The sequence below is a fragment of the Anas platyrhynchos genome, chromosome 7 (genome assembly GCF_047663525.1).
Source record: "Anas platyrhynchos isolate ZD024472 breed Pekin duck chromosome 7, IASCAAS_PekinDuck_T2T, whole genome shotgun sequence".
Classification (NCBI taxonomy): Eukaryota; Metazoa; Chordata; class Aves; order Anseriformes; family Anatidae; genus Anas; species Anas platyrhynchos.
The window spans coordinates 26,983,935-27,003,775 of record NC_092593.1 but is presented as its reverse complement, the minus strand read 5'-3'; the positions used below and the strand labels follow the sequence as shown (position 1 = coordinate 27,003,775).

At 40.5% G+C, this 19,841-nt stretch overlaps 1 protein-coding gene across 7 annotated transcripts in view; it reads right to left on the bottom strand.

Annotated features, from left to right (window-relative positions):
• PARD3B (par-3 family cell polarity regulator beta) overlaps positions 1 to 19,841 on the bottom strand; it is a 399,043-nt gene that overhangs the window by 23,417 nt on the left and 355,785 nt on the right. For all 7 annotated transcript variants that reach the window (XM_072041064.1, XM_072041061.1, XM_072041062.1 and 4 more), the window contains one exon: positions 6,754 to 6,833. In XM_072041064.1, coding sequence (XP_071897165.1) covers positions 6,754 to 6,833 — 80 coding nt within the window. The remainder of the gene's footprint in view (positions 1 to 6,753; positions 6,834 to 19,841) is intronic.

Genomic DNA, 19,841 nt, shown 5'->3' with positions numbered 1-19,841 from the left:
AGATGCAGACAGATAAGATTTTGCTGCATTCTCAATGAAAGTACAGCTGTCAAGATAAAAATCATATTTAAAAATATTCCTGAGTTACTGATATTACTTTAGATGACTAAAACAGAAGAGAAAGTTAATAATCAAGTGTACTGTAGAATATACTGGACATTTTTTAATATTTTATAGGACTAGGATGATGAAATTAGGTGGGTCGTTCATTTTTACTCTCTACTTGGTTCTAATCCTATTTAATTTTTGCTAAGACTTCAAATTATCAAGTTGTCTTAGTTCTGAAGCTCTGTCAGGTAAATATTAAAAAATTACTAATTCACATTGTAAGCTGAAGTAAAAAGACCACTCACAATGGGTTCTCAAACCTATCTCCTGACTTTAATCAACATGAGAAATGGGAAGATACATACGTTTTTCAGCTGTAACCCAAATCTACAAAATATTCACCTGTTTTCCACCACTTTGGGGGGCAAATTAGAGCATTACTAAAATATGCTGTGTTATATTATACAGAAAAAGTTTAAAGGTTTGCATTGTATCTGCATAACACGTGTCTTGTTATGTGCTCTCACTGACAGAACGTGACATTGGTGATGCTGGACTAGGATGATAAGTTAGTTAGCTGCCATTGCAGTTTAAGAAAACAAAAACAAAAATAAACCACGTTTATGATGATACATCTGCAGATGCTCTTTTGAACCAGGAGACTGATTCTACAGTTTTAACAGTGCCACAAGGCAGCACTGGCATTGCCTGCAATTCCTGCAGCCTGCAATCAGCATTGCCACTCTCTGCCTGCCACAAAACATGATTTTGGGCTAAAAATTATAAAAAGAGAATCGAGTAGAGCCATGTAATGAAGTCAACTGAAGAGTGGAACAGTGGAAACTGAGAGGTAGACAGGTATTAAGAAGTTGCTGAGCACTAGGAAGGCACCTGGAAGATAACTTGGCAGGACAGAGCAATGTTGTTGCTGTTACCAAAGACCTCCCTGCTACTGCATGGCCCTTGTCAGTGCAGATGGGTCAACAAAAAAACCAACCACACCACCACATTACTCAGCTGGTGGCTGTAACCACAACTGCGCTGCTGGGAGAATGTTGTGCAACATACTTCTGTGTGTCAAGGATTAAAGTAAATGAAGTACCCAAATGAGAAGAGGGAAAGACTTTTGGCAAAATGGGCTGACTAAGTTAAATGAAAGTGATTGAAAGCAGAAAATTTAATTGCAATTTAAACCAAGAAACAGGGAATTTTGATTTAAATTATTGACTTGAAGCCTTGCTTTTTCATCTGTGTTCCTTGGTTTGTTGATTCCCATAGGTTGGGAATGCTCTGACAAGTTGATTTGAAGCTAATTATAGTCTGTACTAAAATTATGATTTCTTTTTGTTAACCAGGCAAATACACTATATACATATTTAAGTATTGTCAGTATATTATTTTCAGATTCTGCTAGACAATGGCAAATGATGACTTATTTAACAGATAATTAACTTTTCCTGGTGATTTGTGTCAAGTCACTTTATGATGACGTTTTTGGGGATTCAATTAAATTGCAGAAATTGTGCATTTTGAAATTAACTTGGTTAGTAAAGGCAAGAACACTCAACTGCAAGAAAAAGCTAATGGAACTCACTAAGTAATCCATTCCTTCTCTTTGAGGATCCTTATCTCTTCATGACGTAGGTGTTACAGAAACAATTCTTTTGATCCAAACAGTTGGAAATGTTTTCAACTCGACTCTAGAGGCTATCTCATAATTTGACTGCATGGGGATTCCTGCCCCCTGAGTCAACGCTGTTTTCATGGTCTATAGTGAAAGACTTAAGTGCTCAATCTATTTAATTTATTGAAAGGGAGGTTAAAGATAAAATAAATGATCACTGCACAGGACTACTGAAGGGCAGAGATTTTACAGACCACTTGGCTCTTAAAATCTAGCAGAAACTTGTAATTTTCTCAGAAAATGAAATGGGACAATTTCAGACTTAAAAGAAGGCATAATATTTTTAAATAGTAAAATAATTATCCTCTGAAGAGTGTAATGAATTCTCCACTCTGTGACATTTTAATTCTAGGTTCAATGTTTTTGTAAGTATATTTATTATAGTAATGCTGTAGATCAAAATTGAAATTTAGTCTGATGTAGAAATGTAGAGGATCTGGGAAGGCTCAGACAAGGTGATTACAGGTGCCCTTTCTGGCTTCAAACTTAGAAATGGTGGGTGGCTTCTTTTAGCTACTGCCTTAACAAGCGCAATCTGCATGGTAAATGTGAAGAGAAACTTCCAGCATGACAAGACTACGTGCTGCCACTGTATTGCAATGCCATTTCCTTAACAGACTTGCAAGTTCCCCAGTTTTAAGGTGCATGCTACATTTGAGACAGATATTCCCATGAGCCAATTGCTAGCTTGCTCACTGGTCTCCTGCCAGCCACAGAAATGCAGCCTGAACTCATTTTTCCATCCTGGTAATTATTTTGTGATGTTCTTAGTGCAGTCGCACCCGTTTTCTTGACAAAACACATATTTTTCAGTAACTTGAGGATTCCAGAGAAAGTCTGGAATGTTAGCTTTCTTTTGGAATTAGCACTTCTTACCAGGAAGATGGCTGAGCTTTCTGATCTGCACTCATCATGTATCAGTATCCCATCTCAGTGTCTCTGCTTCTGGTCACAGCCAGCTTAATGCAGCACAGAGTATGTCTGGGGGCATGAGATTCCTCTGAGCAAGGTTGCTATTGGCAAGGCTGTGATTTAGATTAAGACAGACTTCCACAAAAGCAAGCTATGGGTATAGCTATATATAATATGAAAGCTATATATTATATGTAAAAGCAAGCTATGAAAAATACAGCTATCAACAAACAGAGCAGCTTCTGCTTTCTATCTGTTCCATCAGGAAAATATTCTGGATTACACCAAGAAAACAGTTGTTAAAAAGAGTTCAAAAATACTAATGTTTTTCTAGCTCCCACATTCCTCTTATCAAAAAAGGAGGCTAAGAGGTATAAGATTCAAGCCATTCTTCTCCTAAGCGGGAAGATTTAACATTGCTTAATAAATCTATTCAGCACTACTTAGCCTTAGCCCCAGGGCAACACATAAGCACCGAGTGCACAGAACTGTATCTCTCTTGCAAAGCCTTCCTTTCTGTCTTTCTCATTTTGCTTCTTTTCTGCAGACAGAACAGCACAATGCAGCCTGAGATGAAGACCTGCCACTCTCCTGCCACAGTCACTTATCATCCAATTCAAATGTTTGCCTCTGTAGACATTTCCAAACAAAGTCTACAGACTGGCATTATTTTAGCTAGAAACTTAACTAGGTAACTCATCTGGCCACTCATTAAACCCAGCACATACAAAGCCTTCCTCCAAAGGCTGCTGCCTCCTGTTTTCAGCTTTTAATTAAAAACATCACCTTACAGAGGAACAGATCTTACACTCAAAGGCAAAAAGGGTGTCACTGAGCTCAGTGAGACTGGAACACTGGATTTGCTGCAAGTATCCAGAAAAGGCAAAATACACTCGACACAGCTGAATTCCACAAACGCAGTTAAAACAGACTCTCAGCACCTGAATTGGGCCCATAATAACTAGGCTTAAATTAGCAGCTTCAGAGAAAGCCAGAAAAATACAAAACAAAAGGGCAAAGCAGCAATGCTGTTTAAATGCTGAGATTTTACAAACCCAGCAGCAGATAAGCACAGATGCTGCTGACAGTCTTCCCCTCCATGCAGGATTTGTGCCTTTGCACTGAACAGGGTGGTGCCTTTGGGCACCACACGTTCATAAAGCTATTTGGCAGGTGATCCTTTTCTTCTTCTTGCCCAGCAGGGAGGAAAATCAAAGCTCTCTTCTTTGATTTGTCCATGTCCACACACGTGCTGGCATGGCTCCTGCTGGCTTCAGGTAAACAGATGTGTTTCCCTGTGCAGGTCCCACTTGCTCTTGACATGGCACAAGTTCCCTCCTCCTCTTCCTCGAGGGAAACCAGCTGCAGCCTCAGCACTTTCCTCTACTCCCTTGCGTCGTGCCATGCCAGAATGGCAGGCAAAGGTCAGAGCCTCCCAGACTCAACGCTATATTGCAAAGAGAAACTGCTTCCCAGCAGCTACAACCCTCAGCTGATCCTCCTTAACTCTCTCTTATTAAACTGGACTTAAGAGGCTAAATTTGTAAGACACTTATATGCTACCTCCATACCAAATACAGCTCAGTGGTTTGACCAAGGTGAGGACAGGACAAAAGAAGGACAGAAAACCATGACTATGAGAAAGCTGGGGAGAAGAAAGGTGGTCTTTGAGGAAATACTACCTCTGTAGAACCACCTACTGCTCTCTCTCTCCTCTGCCTGTCACCATAGCGTTCAAGATCCTCCACAGAGAATTGGTTGGCAAATAGGTGGCTTTTACCTGGATTCCTCTATACGCCTGGGCAGTCAGCCATGAGAACAAAAGACATCACTCATTTCCATTAGTGGCTGGCAATGAGACTGCATCCCCTTCTTCTGGATGTAAACTTCACTGTAGTGATCTAGTCATTTGTGACTGCCAGGGCTTAATTACTGCAGTAACGTGAAACTGCAAAACTTACAAAATGCGACTATAAAACACGGCCACTGATTGCTCGGCTGCAGGCACATCCAGGGCTGTGCCACCCTAAAGCTCTGCTCCTGCCTGGGTGGAAATGCTCTAGGGACAGGGCAGTGACATGGCCTACGTGTGACGGGGCGAGCCTTCGGGTCAGGCGTTGCACACAATCCACCTGAAGTACACACCTCACTGCAGCATTATCTTCCCAGGCTCTGAGGAAAACGACATTCTATTCACACCGATCTCCAAAAGCTTATTGCATGTTTGGATCGCTTCCTAAATAGTGAGTCCTAGCCAGCTAAATGCTCAAACCTGTCAGAAGAGCTGGGAGAGTCGTGTTTCTAGCAAGTTAAATGGAAGTTTTGGGAAGAACACTGTGAGATGCGCGATCTGATTAACACAGACATACTTTGAAAAATGCAGGGTTCCCCAGCAAGCAATACACCCAGGGAATGTGCTGAGGGTCCAACAGGTTTAAAAAGGAACAGGACAAAAGGAATATATGGAATACTTTGCTGCTGCATAAAGCAAAGACGTGTCTGCATCCGCAGTAATGTGCTCAGCTCTGGTCATCCTCGCTCCAAAGGAATACTAGTGATACAAAAATAACTCAGGGTGATGGAGGTTACTTCACTGGGAAATTTCCATTTTAAAAAGATTGGAAAAATAAGGCTGATTAGCTTGGATGGAAGATGAATAAAAGGAGACATGGTACAGAAATGTGAAAACTGCTGTAGAGAATTACACTGGGCACCACTTACTAATTTATTTTTGTAAGTCACAAGGAAATATTCAACAAAATTGAAGTTTAAAATAGATTAAAAAAAAAAGGGGGTTGTGTATAATTAAACTGTGTAAAACCTGCAAAACTCACTCCTAAAACATGGCAGGAAACACAAGTGTCGAAGGACTCTGAAAGAAGATGGCTATTTAACCCGTACAGTAAGAATATCCACAGCCAGTCAGGAAATACATACAGGAAACCTTGCTGGAAAGCTGGGTCCAGTTAGAAAAGCCAGTTACTACGCCGAAGAAAGTTCCAAAACAAAGGGTAACAAATAACATTTGAAGACAGTAACTAGACTGCAGACTCATTCTTTGATTTAGAAGCCATGTGCATTAAAAACACCTATGAAAATCCAACAATTTGTATTGGTTTCCAAAGTAAGAGATGCTTTATATTTTCATGTGGAATTGAACAGAGCATTACATATTTATCAATCTTTGCAGTAATACCTATGAATGTACATAGGTCAGTGGGAAAAAGAAGCAACAAGAAATTCTTCACTGATTTGCTAAATGCCAGCACTACATCACAACTAAGAATCTCTTCTTGCTTGTAAATAGCTGTTTTTGCTTTGTTTTTACAAATTACCTTGCTTGAAGGTTCAAGAAGTAGACTGTGCAACCTCCTTAAGGTCTTTTCTGGCCCCCTCATTCCACAGGGGAAATATTTTCTATTTTCCCTTTCTTACCATTCTCTCTTTTAGCGTTCTCTCACTCTTCTTTCTAGGTTGCTGAAACTTATACTATGCTATTAGAACTCCCATAGAAATGGGACTGAAATCTGTGAAATGCTTCCTTTTTGTTATGCCCCACTGGTTTTCAGTCTAGGAGGACTCTTCATTGAGTTGATAAGGACTAAAAATTAAAAAAAAAAAAAAAAAAAAAAAAAAGCCTACAGAGAATTTGCTCTTATTTCCACAGTGTTCAGTTAAAACACAGAAATGCTCTGCTCGAATAGGACCGCTACTTAGATGGTCTTTCCAGCAACACAGGACTTCAGGAGTTGTAACTGCTGTACCAGAGACTTTCCACAGCAGTACTCTGTTATAGCCAGCTAGGATTATGCCACTATAAACTTGGTCAGTTAGGCCTTGCTATGACCTGTTGTAACTCTCACAGAGACAATTCCCCAATGTCCATGTTCTCTACCTGTGGATCATGCCTCTTGCTAATGTGTTCAATGAGAGAGATTTTTTTCTTTAAAACCAAAAGTCCAAATTATTATCACAGTTATAAAGATAGCATTAAATCATCAGCAAAAGATGACATGACTAAATTGCAAAATAATGTCTCCTGCTGAAGCCAGGCTGATTTCCCTACTCAGTGGAAGGAGGGTGTGAGTTTCCGAGGCTCGGCACTGTACCTGGGTAAAGATGCATACTGCCTTTCCATCCCTTCAAAGTGGAGATTGTATGAGCTCCCGTCTGGACCTTTTCCAGGAACCTGTGGAGAGAAGAGTAATTAGAGATGAAGATCAATTATGCACCCCAGCTACTAACAATGCATCTCGAAACGATAAGCAGAGAACACATGATGCTGCAACATGCCAAAATCAACAAAAGAAAGGCAGGAGCTCAAAGAAGCTCCACATCCTATACATAATCTTATCACTGCTAACAAGAAAGGCTTTTGTATCAAAGAGCTGTTTAGAACAGGTACAATCTTCAGAGACTTCTCCTTGTCTGCATGCTAGCTGGGATACTGTCTCGCCTTTCCTGGTTGGCCTTCCTCCTAGAATTCAGTAACAAGAGGAGCTAATCTAATTAAGCAAGCATACTCCTGATTCCTGCAGCATAACTCCCTGAGTCAAAGCTAGCGTTTTAGTACCAAGTTTTCTGTTTTTCCTTTGCTTGTGTGTTTTGCTCAAGTATAAAACATGATATAAACAGGTATTGCTTTCATCCTTAACACAAATCCAGAAACTTCCCCCAGCACCACTGCAAAGCTAAGTATCCCACCGGGAGTTAAGCGTATTTGTCATGCTCTGGTGGCAGTTCAGAAGTGAAGCATTAGTGTACTCAGTCAAAATGCCAGCTCACTACTTGGTTTGTTTTCAAGATGGCAACTGGAGTTGGCTGGAGAGCACTATTCTATCAGGAAGGCTCCAACTGGGGTACAAAATGGTGAACTTCAATGCTTTTAGCACACAGGAGCTCTCCCAATTTCACTCACTCAATGCCTGCTGATGGCCCAAAGTGTTAAGAGCCTTGTTAAAATGGAGCTATTAGTCTTTTCCTCCATAAATGCAGGAGGCTCTGACTGCATTCAGTGTTTCCTACATTAGTATGTATTCCTATTCTGGTGCTGCTAGAATCAGCAGTTTTATAAAGCAATATACTAAGAGGCCATTTAAAATCCCCTTCCTCTTTTACAGATTAATGGCAGAAAGGAAGATTTAATGCCTTTTCAAATATTTTTAACAATTCATTAAAAAGAAAAGAATAAATCACATGAAGCTTTCTGCAAATGCCTGATTATAGAGAAACAAACAAAAATTAACATTTTGCACTTTCCACAGGTTAGAGTACATTTTTGTTAGTCCTGTAATTTATGTATAATACATCATTTTTACCGAGGAGATTTAAATGCTTCTACAATGGGACAGGTTGTGCACTGAGGTGTAGTAGGTCTTATCTACTTTTACACAGCATTTTCATGTACAATCTCTCTACTATGGACCCATTACATAAGACAAGTGCAATGCAAATAGAGGCATAATTCCTAGCAAAGCACAGGAATTATGCTAGACAAATACCATTATGCACCTTACCATTCACTGAGCATCCAAGACACTCCTAAGCGAAAGAAATATTTATCACAGGCCTCCTGCTAATTCCCCTTTATCTGAATCAAAACAGAAAGGAATCCTCATGGAACTGATGGTCACAAGAAATAACCACCTCTGATTGGAAATGACCCCTACGCTAGCAGTGCCTGACTTTGGACGAGTGGAAAGTAACAGTAATTGCCCTACATTTCAAAAGGAGGGCAGCAGTCTAAATTGATCATTCATTCATCTTTTCTACCAGTAAAAGTGACACGTATAGAGAATTTGCACAGATAGATGCACTCAGGCTGAGAGTCAGAGCTGCTTTGGTTGTTCTCACACTGCTAATTTGATCAGGTTGGTAATTTCCCTTAATTCATCAGGTACAGTGGTGAGGGAGGAACCTCCCAATTTCTGCTATTTATGAAGAAGAATGAAAAAGGAAAAAAAAACTGAACGTGTAATTTAGTTTGCTCAGCAAAAAAGCCATGTAGAATACAGTCTACCTGCATGGCAGTAGATAGGCTATTAATTATGTTCAGAGGCAAGATGTTTATGAGCTAAATGATGTGCCAGGTAACTGACTGTGCACTCGGGATGCCGTGCAAGCTTCACAGTGATTACTTTCACGCCTACCATGAATAGCAGAAGCCAGTCAATGTGCAGGAACAGGAACAGATTTAGAATTATGCCAATGCTCAGTAGCGATCCCAAAACTTATACCAGTCACCAGAAAGTAAGAAATATTTATATCACAAGGCCTTTTTACAGCCTGAAAATACCCCTTTTCTGATGGTTTCCTACAGACCCAATAGAAGGAGGTCCCCCCTGCCAGTTCTGTTTGTATATACGACTCGAGAGCCAGTTGCCATAGAAACTCCCTGGCGGTGGATACCATTTTGCTAATTTGGTTCCATCGAGCTGCTCAGTCTCCCCATCCTGTATAAACCCCCCAACGCACTGGAAAAGCAAGCTCTGGCTCTCTGTTGCTAATTAAAGACTCAGCCATTTCTTCTTTCCTTTCCTTTCCCCATCTGTCAACGCAGCAGTAAAAACATAGCATCTCTCAGCCAAAGCAAAATGGTGCCTGAAATAAAATACTGCCCCGACAAAGAGGGAAGTTGTGAAAACGGAACAATTATAGACAAAATTATTTGCACTTCAGAACGAGTCAAAGCAATGGCTTCTTGCTGTCTTCATAACAAACCAAGCTAAGAATTGCCATTACAGATACTAATTAGCAAAATATTCCAACTTGCCCTCCTTCCCCCAAACTGGGAGCGCACGGCGGGCCTCAGGACAGGTATGCAGATTTTAATGGCATATTTAATAATTGTCAGATATCTAGGTGAGTAAACAAGAACCCTAACAAAAAGGATTAGAAACTGGCAGTTCCACCCGAGGCAAAGGGATGTTGACCACGTAGTGCCCAGCAAGGCACAGGAGCCGACGGAAGACGCGATGTTCGCTGCGGCCCTGCCAGAGGCTTGAGATCAACTCTCCGGTCAGCACAGAGCGAACACGGCGGCAGATTAAATGCATGTTTCACGGATGTACGGTAATACACAATACTAAGAATGATTGGAAACACGCATCTGTATTTTTTCAGGGTTTAAATTAACTACATCAACTTAAAAAAAGAGCCATCATTAAGAAGAAATCATCTTAGCGTAGAGCGGCCTCAAATAACTAACAAGCAAAACATGAATATGCAAAAATAACGGGGGAGAGATAAACACAGAAACAGCCATCATCCCATCAGTGCAATTAAAAGAGCAGCATGCCTAAATTGAGGAAAGGAAATGCCATCTTTACTAAAAAACAACAACAAACAATTCATCAAACTTACTGTTGCAAAGTATCATCGCCAAACCCTTGAATAACTGGGACGCTTGAATTAATCCAAAGAAGGTGCACTAGGTTAACAGACGGCTATCAAGTCTCTGAAGGCTATAAAGTCAACTACAGCCTCAAAGAGAAGTCTTCCCTTTTCTGAAAGCAAGTTGGTAGAAATTTTGGCATCAGCAGGCTGCTCTCCTGACTGCCTGCTGGGCAACTGTGCCGCTGGCTCCTCTGAAGCACACCGCAGTGGCCACACTTGGAGACAAGATATGAGACAAATGGGCAAGATATTACACCCATATATTGTAATGCCTTTCTGGCCAAGCTTTTCTGTAGGGCAGAAAGGCTTTTTTCCATCTACTTCGCTTTATTTTATTTTATTTTATTTTATTTTATTATTTATTTAAATATTATTCAAATCTCTCTCTCCAATACTTTCCATTGCTAAACAAGATTTCTGTCATAGAAATACATCACTTCAGAAAAAAAAAGTGTGACACCTCTGTGTCTTCAATTACAACCCTGCCAGTCCCCAGCAGCTGGGGGAATGCAGATAGGAGAGCAGTGCAGGCACTGTGCGCTGCCTTCTGAATCCTCAGGCATCATCAGGGGACTAATATGAAGGAAGAGAAGGAGAGCAGGCTGGGGGCTCCCCTCACCTCCAGGACAAATGGAATCCACGCTTGTTTCAAGACAGAAAACTGTAGATTCTTAATTTCACGTTCAGATCCCAAACAGACAGAAAGAAAAAGTAACTATAAAGAAAAAGAGAAAACAAGACAAAAGCTGTGCAGGTGTCAGTGCAATCTATGTCAAATACACTAACTGCAAGGTACTTCAGAGGAGTCTCCTGATACAAGGAAACGATAAGCTAACAGCAAGTATCTCAAACCTGCTAATTCTCCCAAGAAAAATTTCCCAGGGAAAAAAGAAAAACTGAACATGCACATTTAGATCAAACCAGAGAACAAACGTCTTAGGTAATTCAAGTATTTGCACATGAATTATATGGTGTGAGTAGAGTACACCTGCAGGCAAGTATCTTGAAATAAGTCTAGGACTTGCCTACTGAAAGGTGCTGGGCTTGTAGAAGAACAATTCTTTACAAGCAGAAAAAGATTTACTTCATATCCTAAAGACTGAGAGTACCTCGAAACATGCACTTAAAAGTGCAAGGGGTTGCATCTTTTTTTTTTTTTTTTCCCCCCAGGAGATGCTGTGCCTTGTTTCTCCTCACCTGCTTTCTACTGGCTTCCTCCTGGAGTATTTATTCTAGGCTAAGGGAGCAGCTAAGAGCATAGTCTGTCTACCTTACCTCTTCCACATGGAGTGAGGCATCTGGGGCTGGACAGCTGCTGTGGTATGAACAACTACAGTGACCTCGTTCAAAGTCCATGATGCTTTACAAAGCCAGAATCAACTCTTTGTGCACCCGCCCACAGCTCAAGATGGGAGCTAGTGCTCCACAAACGAATACCAGCAGCAGCTCCTTGCCCCTGGCAGTGGAGCTGGCATTCAGCATGACTGTGGTTTCACCCGGGGCTCTACCTCCTCTCACATATTCCCACCTGAGCTACCCGACCTTCCTGCTCTAGGTCCATCCCAAATTAAGTCAGCAGGCTGAAGACCCAAGACCTTGTGTATTGCTCACAAGGAAGAAAAGAATAAAGCAGAGGCATTTTCAGGGTGGCTGTCTCAGAAGGCTGCAGTTATCGATCCCTCTGTCATATGCAGCAAGTATTACTCAGGGCTCTGTTGGAAAACTTCGACCATCTTTGCAGAGAGCGGTTTGTTAAAAAGTTTGTTTGAAGCTTCTTAACCAGCTGTAGGAAAACCGTATCTCTGCATCAGGAATTTCAGTCTTAAAAAGAAATACATAGGGGTGTTAAGGTTTGTTCATTTTCCATTTTTGTGCTAAACATCTCCTTTGTCCTTTTCATTTTTTTCATTTTAACCCCTCACTTTCTCCAGTTCTGAACAGTAAGCCTCCTCCAAACATTTCAATCATCATTAAGATCTGAAAGACAATGAAGCAGTCTGTGTTGCCTACTACATAAGTATCAATACTATAACTTCATACAGCTTGAGCTGATTTTAGCCATACTTTTGTGAACCCAAGGAAAAATACTGCTGACTCCACTTAAGTCATGCCTGACTTACCTAAAATTACAGGAGATCAGGAAGAGCTTATGAGGATAAGGAAGCTGGGACTCCCTTTTTTTTTTTTTTTCTGATTCACTGTGTATGTTCAGAAACGTCACTAGAGCTTGTGCATTCTGGTTTTCTCTCCATAAAAAATGGCACGACACTACTGCTCTGTGTTATATGACTGACAAGCACTAAAAGACATGATCCAGCCCAGGAAGCCTGCAGAGTGAGGCATGTGCTCTGCCATCACCCAAGTGCTTTGAAAATCCCACCCAGTAGTGCCTTTTGCCTGCAAACCTGTGTATAAACATGGCACATAGTACCGCCGCATTGCTTAGAACATTTTTCAATAGTCTTGTGATCATCTGTTAAAGGACTTGATTCAGATGCTGGTTTGACCTCTGTTCTCAAAGCTCTTCTTTTGTCTGTGAGCGTTTCTAATCACATGGGTTGAGATTCAGCATGCCAAAAAGAGCCATGGTATAACGGAATTTGCCCTTTAACCTTCAGGTCTCCCCTCTGCTGAGACACAGTTGGTTTTTGTTTTCAATTAAGTGAAAACTGAAGAAAAAAACTGTGAGGTAAAAGTGGATTTGTTCCCCACCCTGGTCTCAATGTTTCACACACAGGTGAAGTATCAAAATACATCCATTTTATTTTTGCATTTCAACAGTCTGCCTGGATGTAGTGACTTCCAGTGGAATTTAAGAGGATGATTTGACTCACTAAGACTTTTTTTTTAGCTATTAAAACAGAGGTGGGTTATGTAAGGCAGTGAACTGCATGTTCCATGTGAAATGGATGAAGTTGATAGAAAGGGTCTTCTTAATTGCTTGCTGCTATGATATCCTAATTATCCCCCCCTTCAAGACCTCCAGCATTTCCAGAGAAAACATGTTTTCCTCCATCCAGCTTTTTTATGTTTTGCATCAAAAGGTAAAAATTAAAAATTCTAGCAGTGTTCACAATTCAAAAGAATTTTCCCGATGTTTTCCTTACATACACAAAGAGGGATGTATTTTGCTTTCCTGGTTTTGCAATGAAAGTTGAAACAGTGATTTTGCGTTATTATAACACTCATCATTTCTCCCTCTAATTTGGATGGTTTTTAATAAAGCTCCATTGATTCCACTGAAAGAAATCCCTCCTGGCAAAAGCAGAACACACACGCTGATTGCTAAATATGCAGCAATTATCATATTCAGCAGCACACTTTAATATCTTATTTATAGATGTATCTATCTATAATTTGCTTTAATTAAGTTGCATTGATTTTAATGACAGAAGCAGTCCTCAAAGAGGAGTCTAATGTTATATGAGCCCATCAGTACTGCTTTACTATTGTTTAGATATAAGACAGCACCTTTAATGCTTCTTTTCGGTGCTCTTAGTGGTGCTTTCCTTCATTAAGTGGCCGCAATGGCAAACCAAGAAATGTTCCATAGGAACCCTCAAACTCACCTCCACTGGACAGAGAACACTTTCAGCTTCCCTGTTACATACTTATTTTCCACATAGGATAGTTTTCAAAACTAGGGAAGGAAGCAATGCATTCCCAGCACTGCAGGTCCTGGGAAACCTTGTAGTTCTGTTTCCCCTCCATTTCACAGGTGTCTTGGCAGTATAGTTGTGAGAACTCCTCAAATCATGGTCTGATGCTTCGAAAGTTTGTTTTGGGTAGTCTGGCAACTAATTTAAACTTTTTTGTTATTTTGTCAAGAGAAAATACAGGGATACAGGGTATTTTGGAAGGTGAACCAACAAATTGCTGTGGGTGCCACTTCACTGCCCAAGTCACGATCTCACAGACTTCTGAAGTTCTGTTTTCTGGGCTCAGTCATAGGAAATGTTGAGCCTTCTTTCCCTTGAGCACGTGCACGTGCACACTCACTTCTAAGCATTTAGTACAATGGTTTGGTATTGAGGTTACTCCAAAAAACACTTGATGTTATTAGAACTGTAGCTAACTGTCAAAAAAGCATCTTCAAGAGCTGAAGGAAGGTATTGCTGCAGTCCTACTAGAGTCTCACAGCCTTGGTTTCTGCTGTGTGCTACCACATACCTTGGCCCCGATTCAGGAAAGCATGCTAAATACTGATGAGAGTGGTTTGTTTTAATTTCAATAGCATTTGATTCTTCTTGGAGGAATTCCCAAAGCTGACATACACCTGCATCTCTCAATGGCTCTCTCTCCTTTTTGGGTGAAAATACACAGGGAAAACGTCAATATCTCTGTATCCTCTGCATGTCTTTACACACTTGAACACAGCATTCTAGTGATGATGAATTTGGCATGTACATCTCTGAAGTAACCCCGTAAGGTATTACTGGTCCACATCAATTGAGGATCTATCTCAGACATTATTGAGTAGCTTTGTACCATTACTTATGCAGATCTTCATGTATCATTCACTGTTTTTTTTTTTTTTTTTTTTTTTTCTAACATGAAAAATAAGTGCTGGCTTTTTAAATCACTGCCTTTTGGAATATATCAGCACTAATTTTATAAGAATTGTTCATGTTAAAATGCAAGGGCACGATCTCAAAGGAAAAGCGCCAAAATAGTTATGCAAGTACATTTTCAGTTTCTGGTCATCATTTTTCATTCACTGATTATTGCTTAAGTGTTGATTAATAGTTATGTTCATGCTGCTAGAATGCATTTCCCTTGGGTGAGAAAAACATCCTTGTCTAAAAGAAAAAAAGAGACAGTAATCAAACCATCCTTCATCTTCCCCATAAGAAACACAGACGCACACTGCAGAGTTACTGATGATCTTGGCTGTGCTGGTGAGTAGTTTTGAAAATTTTCACTTAGAAAATCAGTTGTATGAGGGCTGAACAATACTTGGTCAGTCAAGATTGCTAGGCAATTAAAATGTTCCCCTTCTATCACTATACACACATGCACATATATATATACACACAGATGTGCATATTTACAGTCATTGTCCCTTCTTCCTATGCAATAAGCACCAGAAGCACTGATGACAGCAGTGCTCCATGCTGGAATTAAGCAAGGCTGATTATCTCAGGATTTAGCTCTCCTCACTAATGTCCTACCTCTTGTTCAAGGAGGTGAAACTAATGGTTTAGATTTAGAGAGAGGAAAACTCTCTATAAAGGCAATAGACTGAGGGAAATACAAACACAGATGGGAACTTTAAAAGGGAAACAGGCTGTTCCCATAACAGTTTAAAAACATGGCAATTGCCTTAGCTCAGTAGAAAACAAGCTCTCAGCATTTGCTGTAGCTCACAACAGAAAGCAGAGAGAAAATAGCAGAGATGGAGGTGAAGCCAAAACTGCACAGCCCCACAAAGATAATATTCTGCTTTCTGAACCTTAGCTCCGTGATCCCTGATCCCTGGTGCAGGAGGACTATGGTTTCCTCTGACCATGCAAAATGAGATCATTTCCTGGCCTGTGTCCTTCTCTGTGGGTGGCTTCTTTTTCCATTAGTCGTCTAATATGTTTTGGTTAATTTTACCTCTTAATTGTCTTTAATGAGCACCAGATTTGCGACACCCTCACTTGCAAACCTATTCTCAGAGTGCAGAGGCAAACAGAGGCCCTTGAGCTCAGCACAAAACTTAAAAGCAGCAAAACAACAAAAAAAACTCAGCACGCACTGGCATTGATTCTTCCAACTACAAGGGGGCATTTCAATTGCTCTTCCACTGAACCAGGCCAATGCAATTAATTTCTTCCCGGCTACCAGACAGAATAATTTAACTTTTCACTGAGATACATTTGTGATGCAATATAGAGCATACATTAAAAAACGTTTTCACATGTACGTATTAAGTGGCTCTCTCATAGTTGTTCTACAATACTGTGCACCGCTCCTTCTCCCCTGCCTCAAAGGAAACTCTGCCTTAGCCTCTGTTTGAAACTAAGCTGCTTCTTGTTCCTCCCAGTCTTGCATTCTTTGCTTCTCTTCTCACTGTAATTAGTTTACAAGACTACTTATCCAGATGATTACTGCTTTTAAATGACAGTCGTCTTTTCTTTTACTCTAGTTCATTGTTGTGTATCATTTTGTCTTGCTATCTGAATCCCAGTTCTCTAAAGCATTTTCTCATTATGTTATCTCCTGATATAAGGCATTTTGAAATACTTCATGAGAGACACTGTATGAAGTAAATTGAATTGAATTTTCTCTCCAAGTCAGGGGCTTTCAGCATCTTTCTCTAGCTAAGTCAGCAGAGTTCTTGGCACCAGTGCCAGGGTGTAATGACCACTCTGTGCAGCACAGATATGAGCTTGTATTCTTTTTAGGGAAAATGAAATGACAGTGTCAGAACCTGGAAAGCAAACAGGGGACAGATCAATATTTCCACTTATGCTGAGGATGGCAAATGAAAACATTTGGGGTATTTTTGAGGTTTTTAACATATACATCGAGATAATGCCATTTTGCCTCATCTACCTACAGCTGGTGTTGGTACTGAATGCATACATGGGGGGTATGTGCATGTGTGTCTGGGAAGGAAAGAGGGAGGGGAAGGGGGAAATAGCAGGGCACAGAACTAAATTGCAGAGCAAGTAGTGGAAAAAGACAGAGAAAAGCTTCCTGCAGGCAGGCAGCTTCACAGGGGAGAGAGAGCCTTTCATTGTCTATAAAATCATGCCTTGCTGGAGGTCCTCAAGAGTGGAAGGGGTAGCGCCTAGAGGCAGTAAACCTCTCACTGTTGTATTATTACATTCTAAACACTTAGCCACTGTACAAACCAGCACACTGCTGCAAGAGAAGACAAGACAGAAGACAGGGGAAAAGTGAACAAAGGGAAGAAGAGGAAGATGGCAATAAAATTGGGAAACAACCCCCTGCCACACCTCTTCCCAAGAATAGCTCACATCAAAGAAAAAGAGCAGAGTAAATTGTCACGGAGTTAGAAGTTAACCCCAGCTCCTTCTATTGTGACTTGACACCACTCTGGAACAGTATTGCTAGAATTTGAATGGTTAGCCTCTAGCACAGGCTATTAAATCCACCTTAATCCTGTTAGACATAGATGCCACTAAAGAGAGGCTCTCTTTCAATGGCATTATGACAAAAGCTCTCCACACCACAAATTCAATATGGTTAACAAAAAAAAATCCCAAACCTGGATTAATACTGAGCAAACAACATCAGCATAAGCAGGCTTAGAAAGAGGAATTGCTTTCCATATGCTATGGCATCAGGTTCATCCGGATCTTCAGATACCAGTCTGTAAATGTTACAGACATTGTTTCTCCTGCTTGCAACTGCTGTTGGGTGGCGACCTTCTTTGCTTGCTGATACCAATTTAGCAGTTGGTACAGTTTCTCTGCGATTTGGTACTGTCTGTTGTTTGCTGGTACCAGATGGATACCAGATGGGTAACTGTGGGCAATGGTTCTTCTGTGTTCCAGTCCCCAAAATCACTGCCTATAGGGTCAGTCCTGTCAGTTGACTCCTAAATGGCACTTCAAAGCAGCATTCTGAAAAACCTCAACATCTGTTCCTTACTCCTAATGACCTTAAAAAAATGTTGCAGACATACTTTCTTTTAGCCAGGAGTTACTATGCATCTGCAGGAAAAATACAGCCTTGCAGATGCTCAAAGCCATCAAACTCACTCCTCACTAATGGCAGCTCCAGAAGCTACCACCTCCACTCTGAGAGTCAGCACCGAATATGAAGTATAATCAATACGTTCCTTTTCTGTGGTGTAGCCTCACAATGCGAGAGTTGAGATATTTCAATGCATTTCTCAAACAGTACTTGCAGCACTGAAGTGGAAGAATGAGAAAGCAAAAAAGTTAAAGTGCCTTTGAAAGGCAGCTGGGATACCCAAGGGCCAAATGTGAAGTGTGGAGGCAAAGCAAGGAGCAAGAAAGTGATGGAAGAGATCTCTATATGTAGTAATTTGTGATCGGTTTTTCAAAATGTTGACCTAGTTGTCAATCTATAGACAGCAGCTGAAAGATCAGTTAATGGTTTTGAATACCTCCTATTGCCTTGCCCTTCTATATTATTTTCTATAACTGCTTCTGAGAGAGGGAAAAAAGTTTATGTAGGACACTATGGGAGCATTTTGGTAAATTCTCTATATGTGCTAGAGAAGAATGATCTCTACAGAAAAATACAGTTGACATCAAAGCGTACTCCCCACCCCCTGTCTTGTTTCATGGAGAAGTTATGATAAACAGGTTATGTGTTCCCCTAAGGTTACCATGGAAACTCATTCTTTTCAGGCCATCATTTGCAAAGGTAAAATTTGCATTAAAATGTGATGGAATTTGATTTCGTGCATGTGTGTGTGAAACTCAAGTGGGGTCATGCTACCACACAGTATAGCTATTATTTCCAACTCAGGAGCATACGCTGAAGGGAGAGATCTATTAATCCATGTAAACACCTCAGTGACCAAATTACAGTTTAATTGCTAACTTGACAGGTATCTTCCTAGCAAATTAAGAGAAATACTTTGAAAATTAGCTTCATATGCAAATGTAAACGTTAATACTGATCCACTGGTGGGTACCGCCAGATAGTATTTTGTTAAATTCCCCTATAATCATTCCACAGGAAAGATTGAATTTAAATTGTCAGAATGATTTTGTTTGATGACGGTAGACCAGGGATAGAAGGCACAGGCATGTATTTCAAACTATCTTATCTTGAAGGAGTTATCATCAAATTACAAACTACAGAACAGAATGTGATATGGTCATGCTTAACGTAATAAAAGAAAATCTCGGATCTCCTCAGATCCCTCCTTTGTTTGCCTTGTTTTGAGTCATACCATGCCTTCAAAGTTATAATTTCAACTTGGGTATCTGCTGCTCTGACTTTTATTGGGATGTCTCATGGTATAAAGTATACAGGCTCGCCAGGCCTCCCCAGAATCTGTGTTCCTTGAGAGCCACTACCGTTACTTGTCATGCACAGCACTGTCTTCCTAATAGAGCAGTGCGTTATTTGCAATGGTAATTTTGATAACCATTATTTGCAGCCTACCTGGAAAACACATGAGAAGACCACACATGGAAATCTTACTGTTAGTCACCAGACCACATTTTAGAAGAGATACCAAAATTTGTCCTCCTTTTCAGTAGTAGGCATTCACAATACACATGTTGAAATAAACATACTACTTCATGAAATAGGTGATATTCTGGGGCACAGGATTGTTCACATATCATCTGCCTTGAACAGGAGGATCCCCTTGGAGCTAGCACTGTCCTCTGAAGGCAGATAATCCAGTAGCACCTGGATTACAAAAGACTAAGCAGCTCCTATCATACAGGACTTATGACAAACAGTTCAGCTGGAATGGCTCTACTTACTATCGGGCAATGTGACACGAAACCAAGCAGCCAGGCTGTTTGAAGAGAAATAGGAGCAAAACCAAGCAGCAGTATTCATCACTTTTGCTTTCTTATTGTTAATAAATACAGTTGAACAGCAACTGTCTTAAAAAGACTAAAATATGTATATATATCAAAACCAACCCTTCAGATTAGGTTGCGCAGTGCAGGTATTTCATCAGACACACTTTTGTACCAGCAAATTCCTGCTGACAAATTCAGTTTACTAATCAAAGCAAGAACATTAAAGAAAGTTCACGAAACAAAATTGACTTCTAACTTTCACAGAACTTGTCAAAACTCAGCACATTCAACGGAAAGACTGCGTTCCAGTTGGATCCCATATTGAGCAA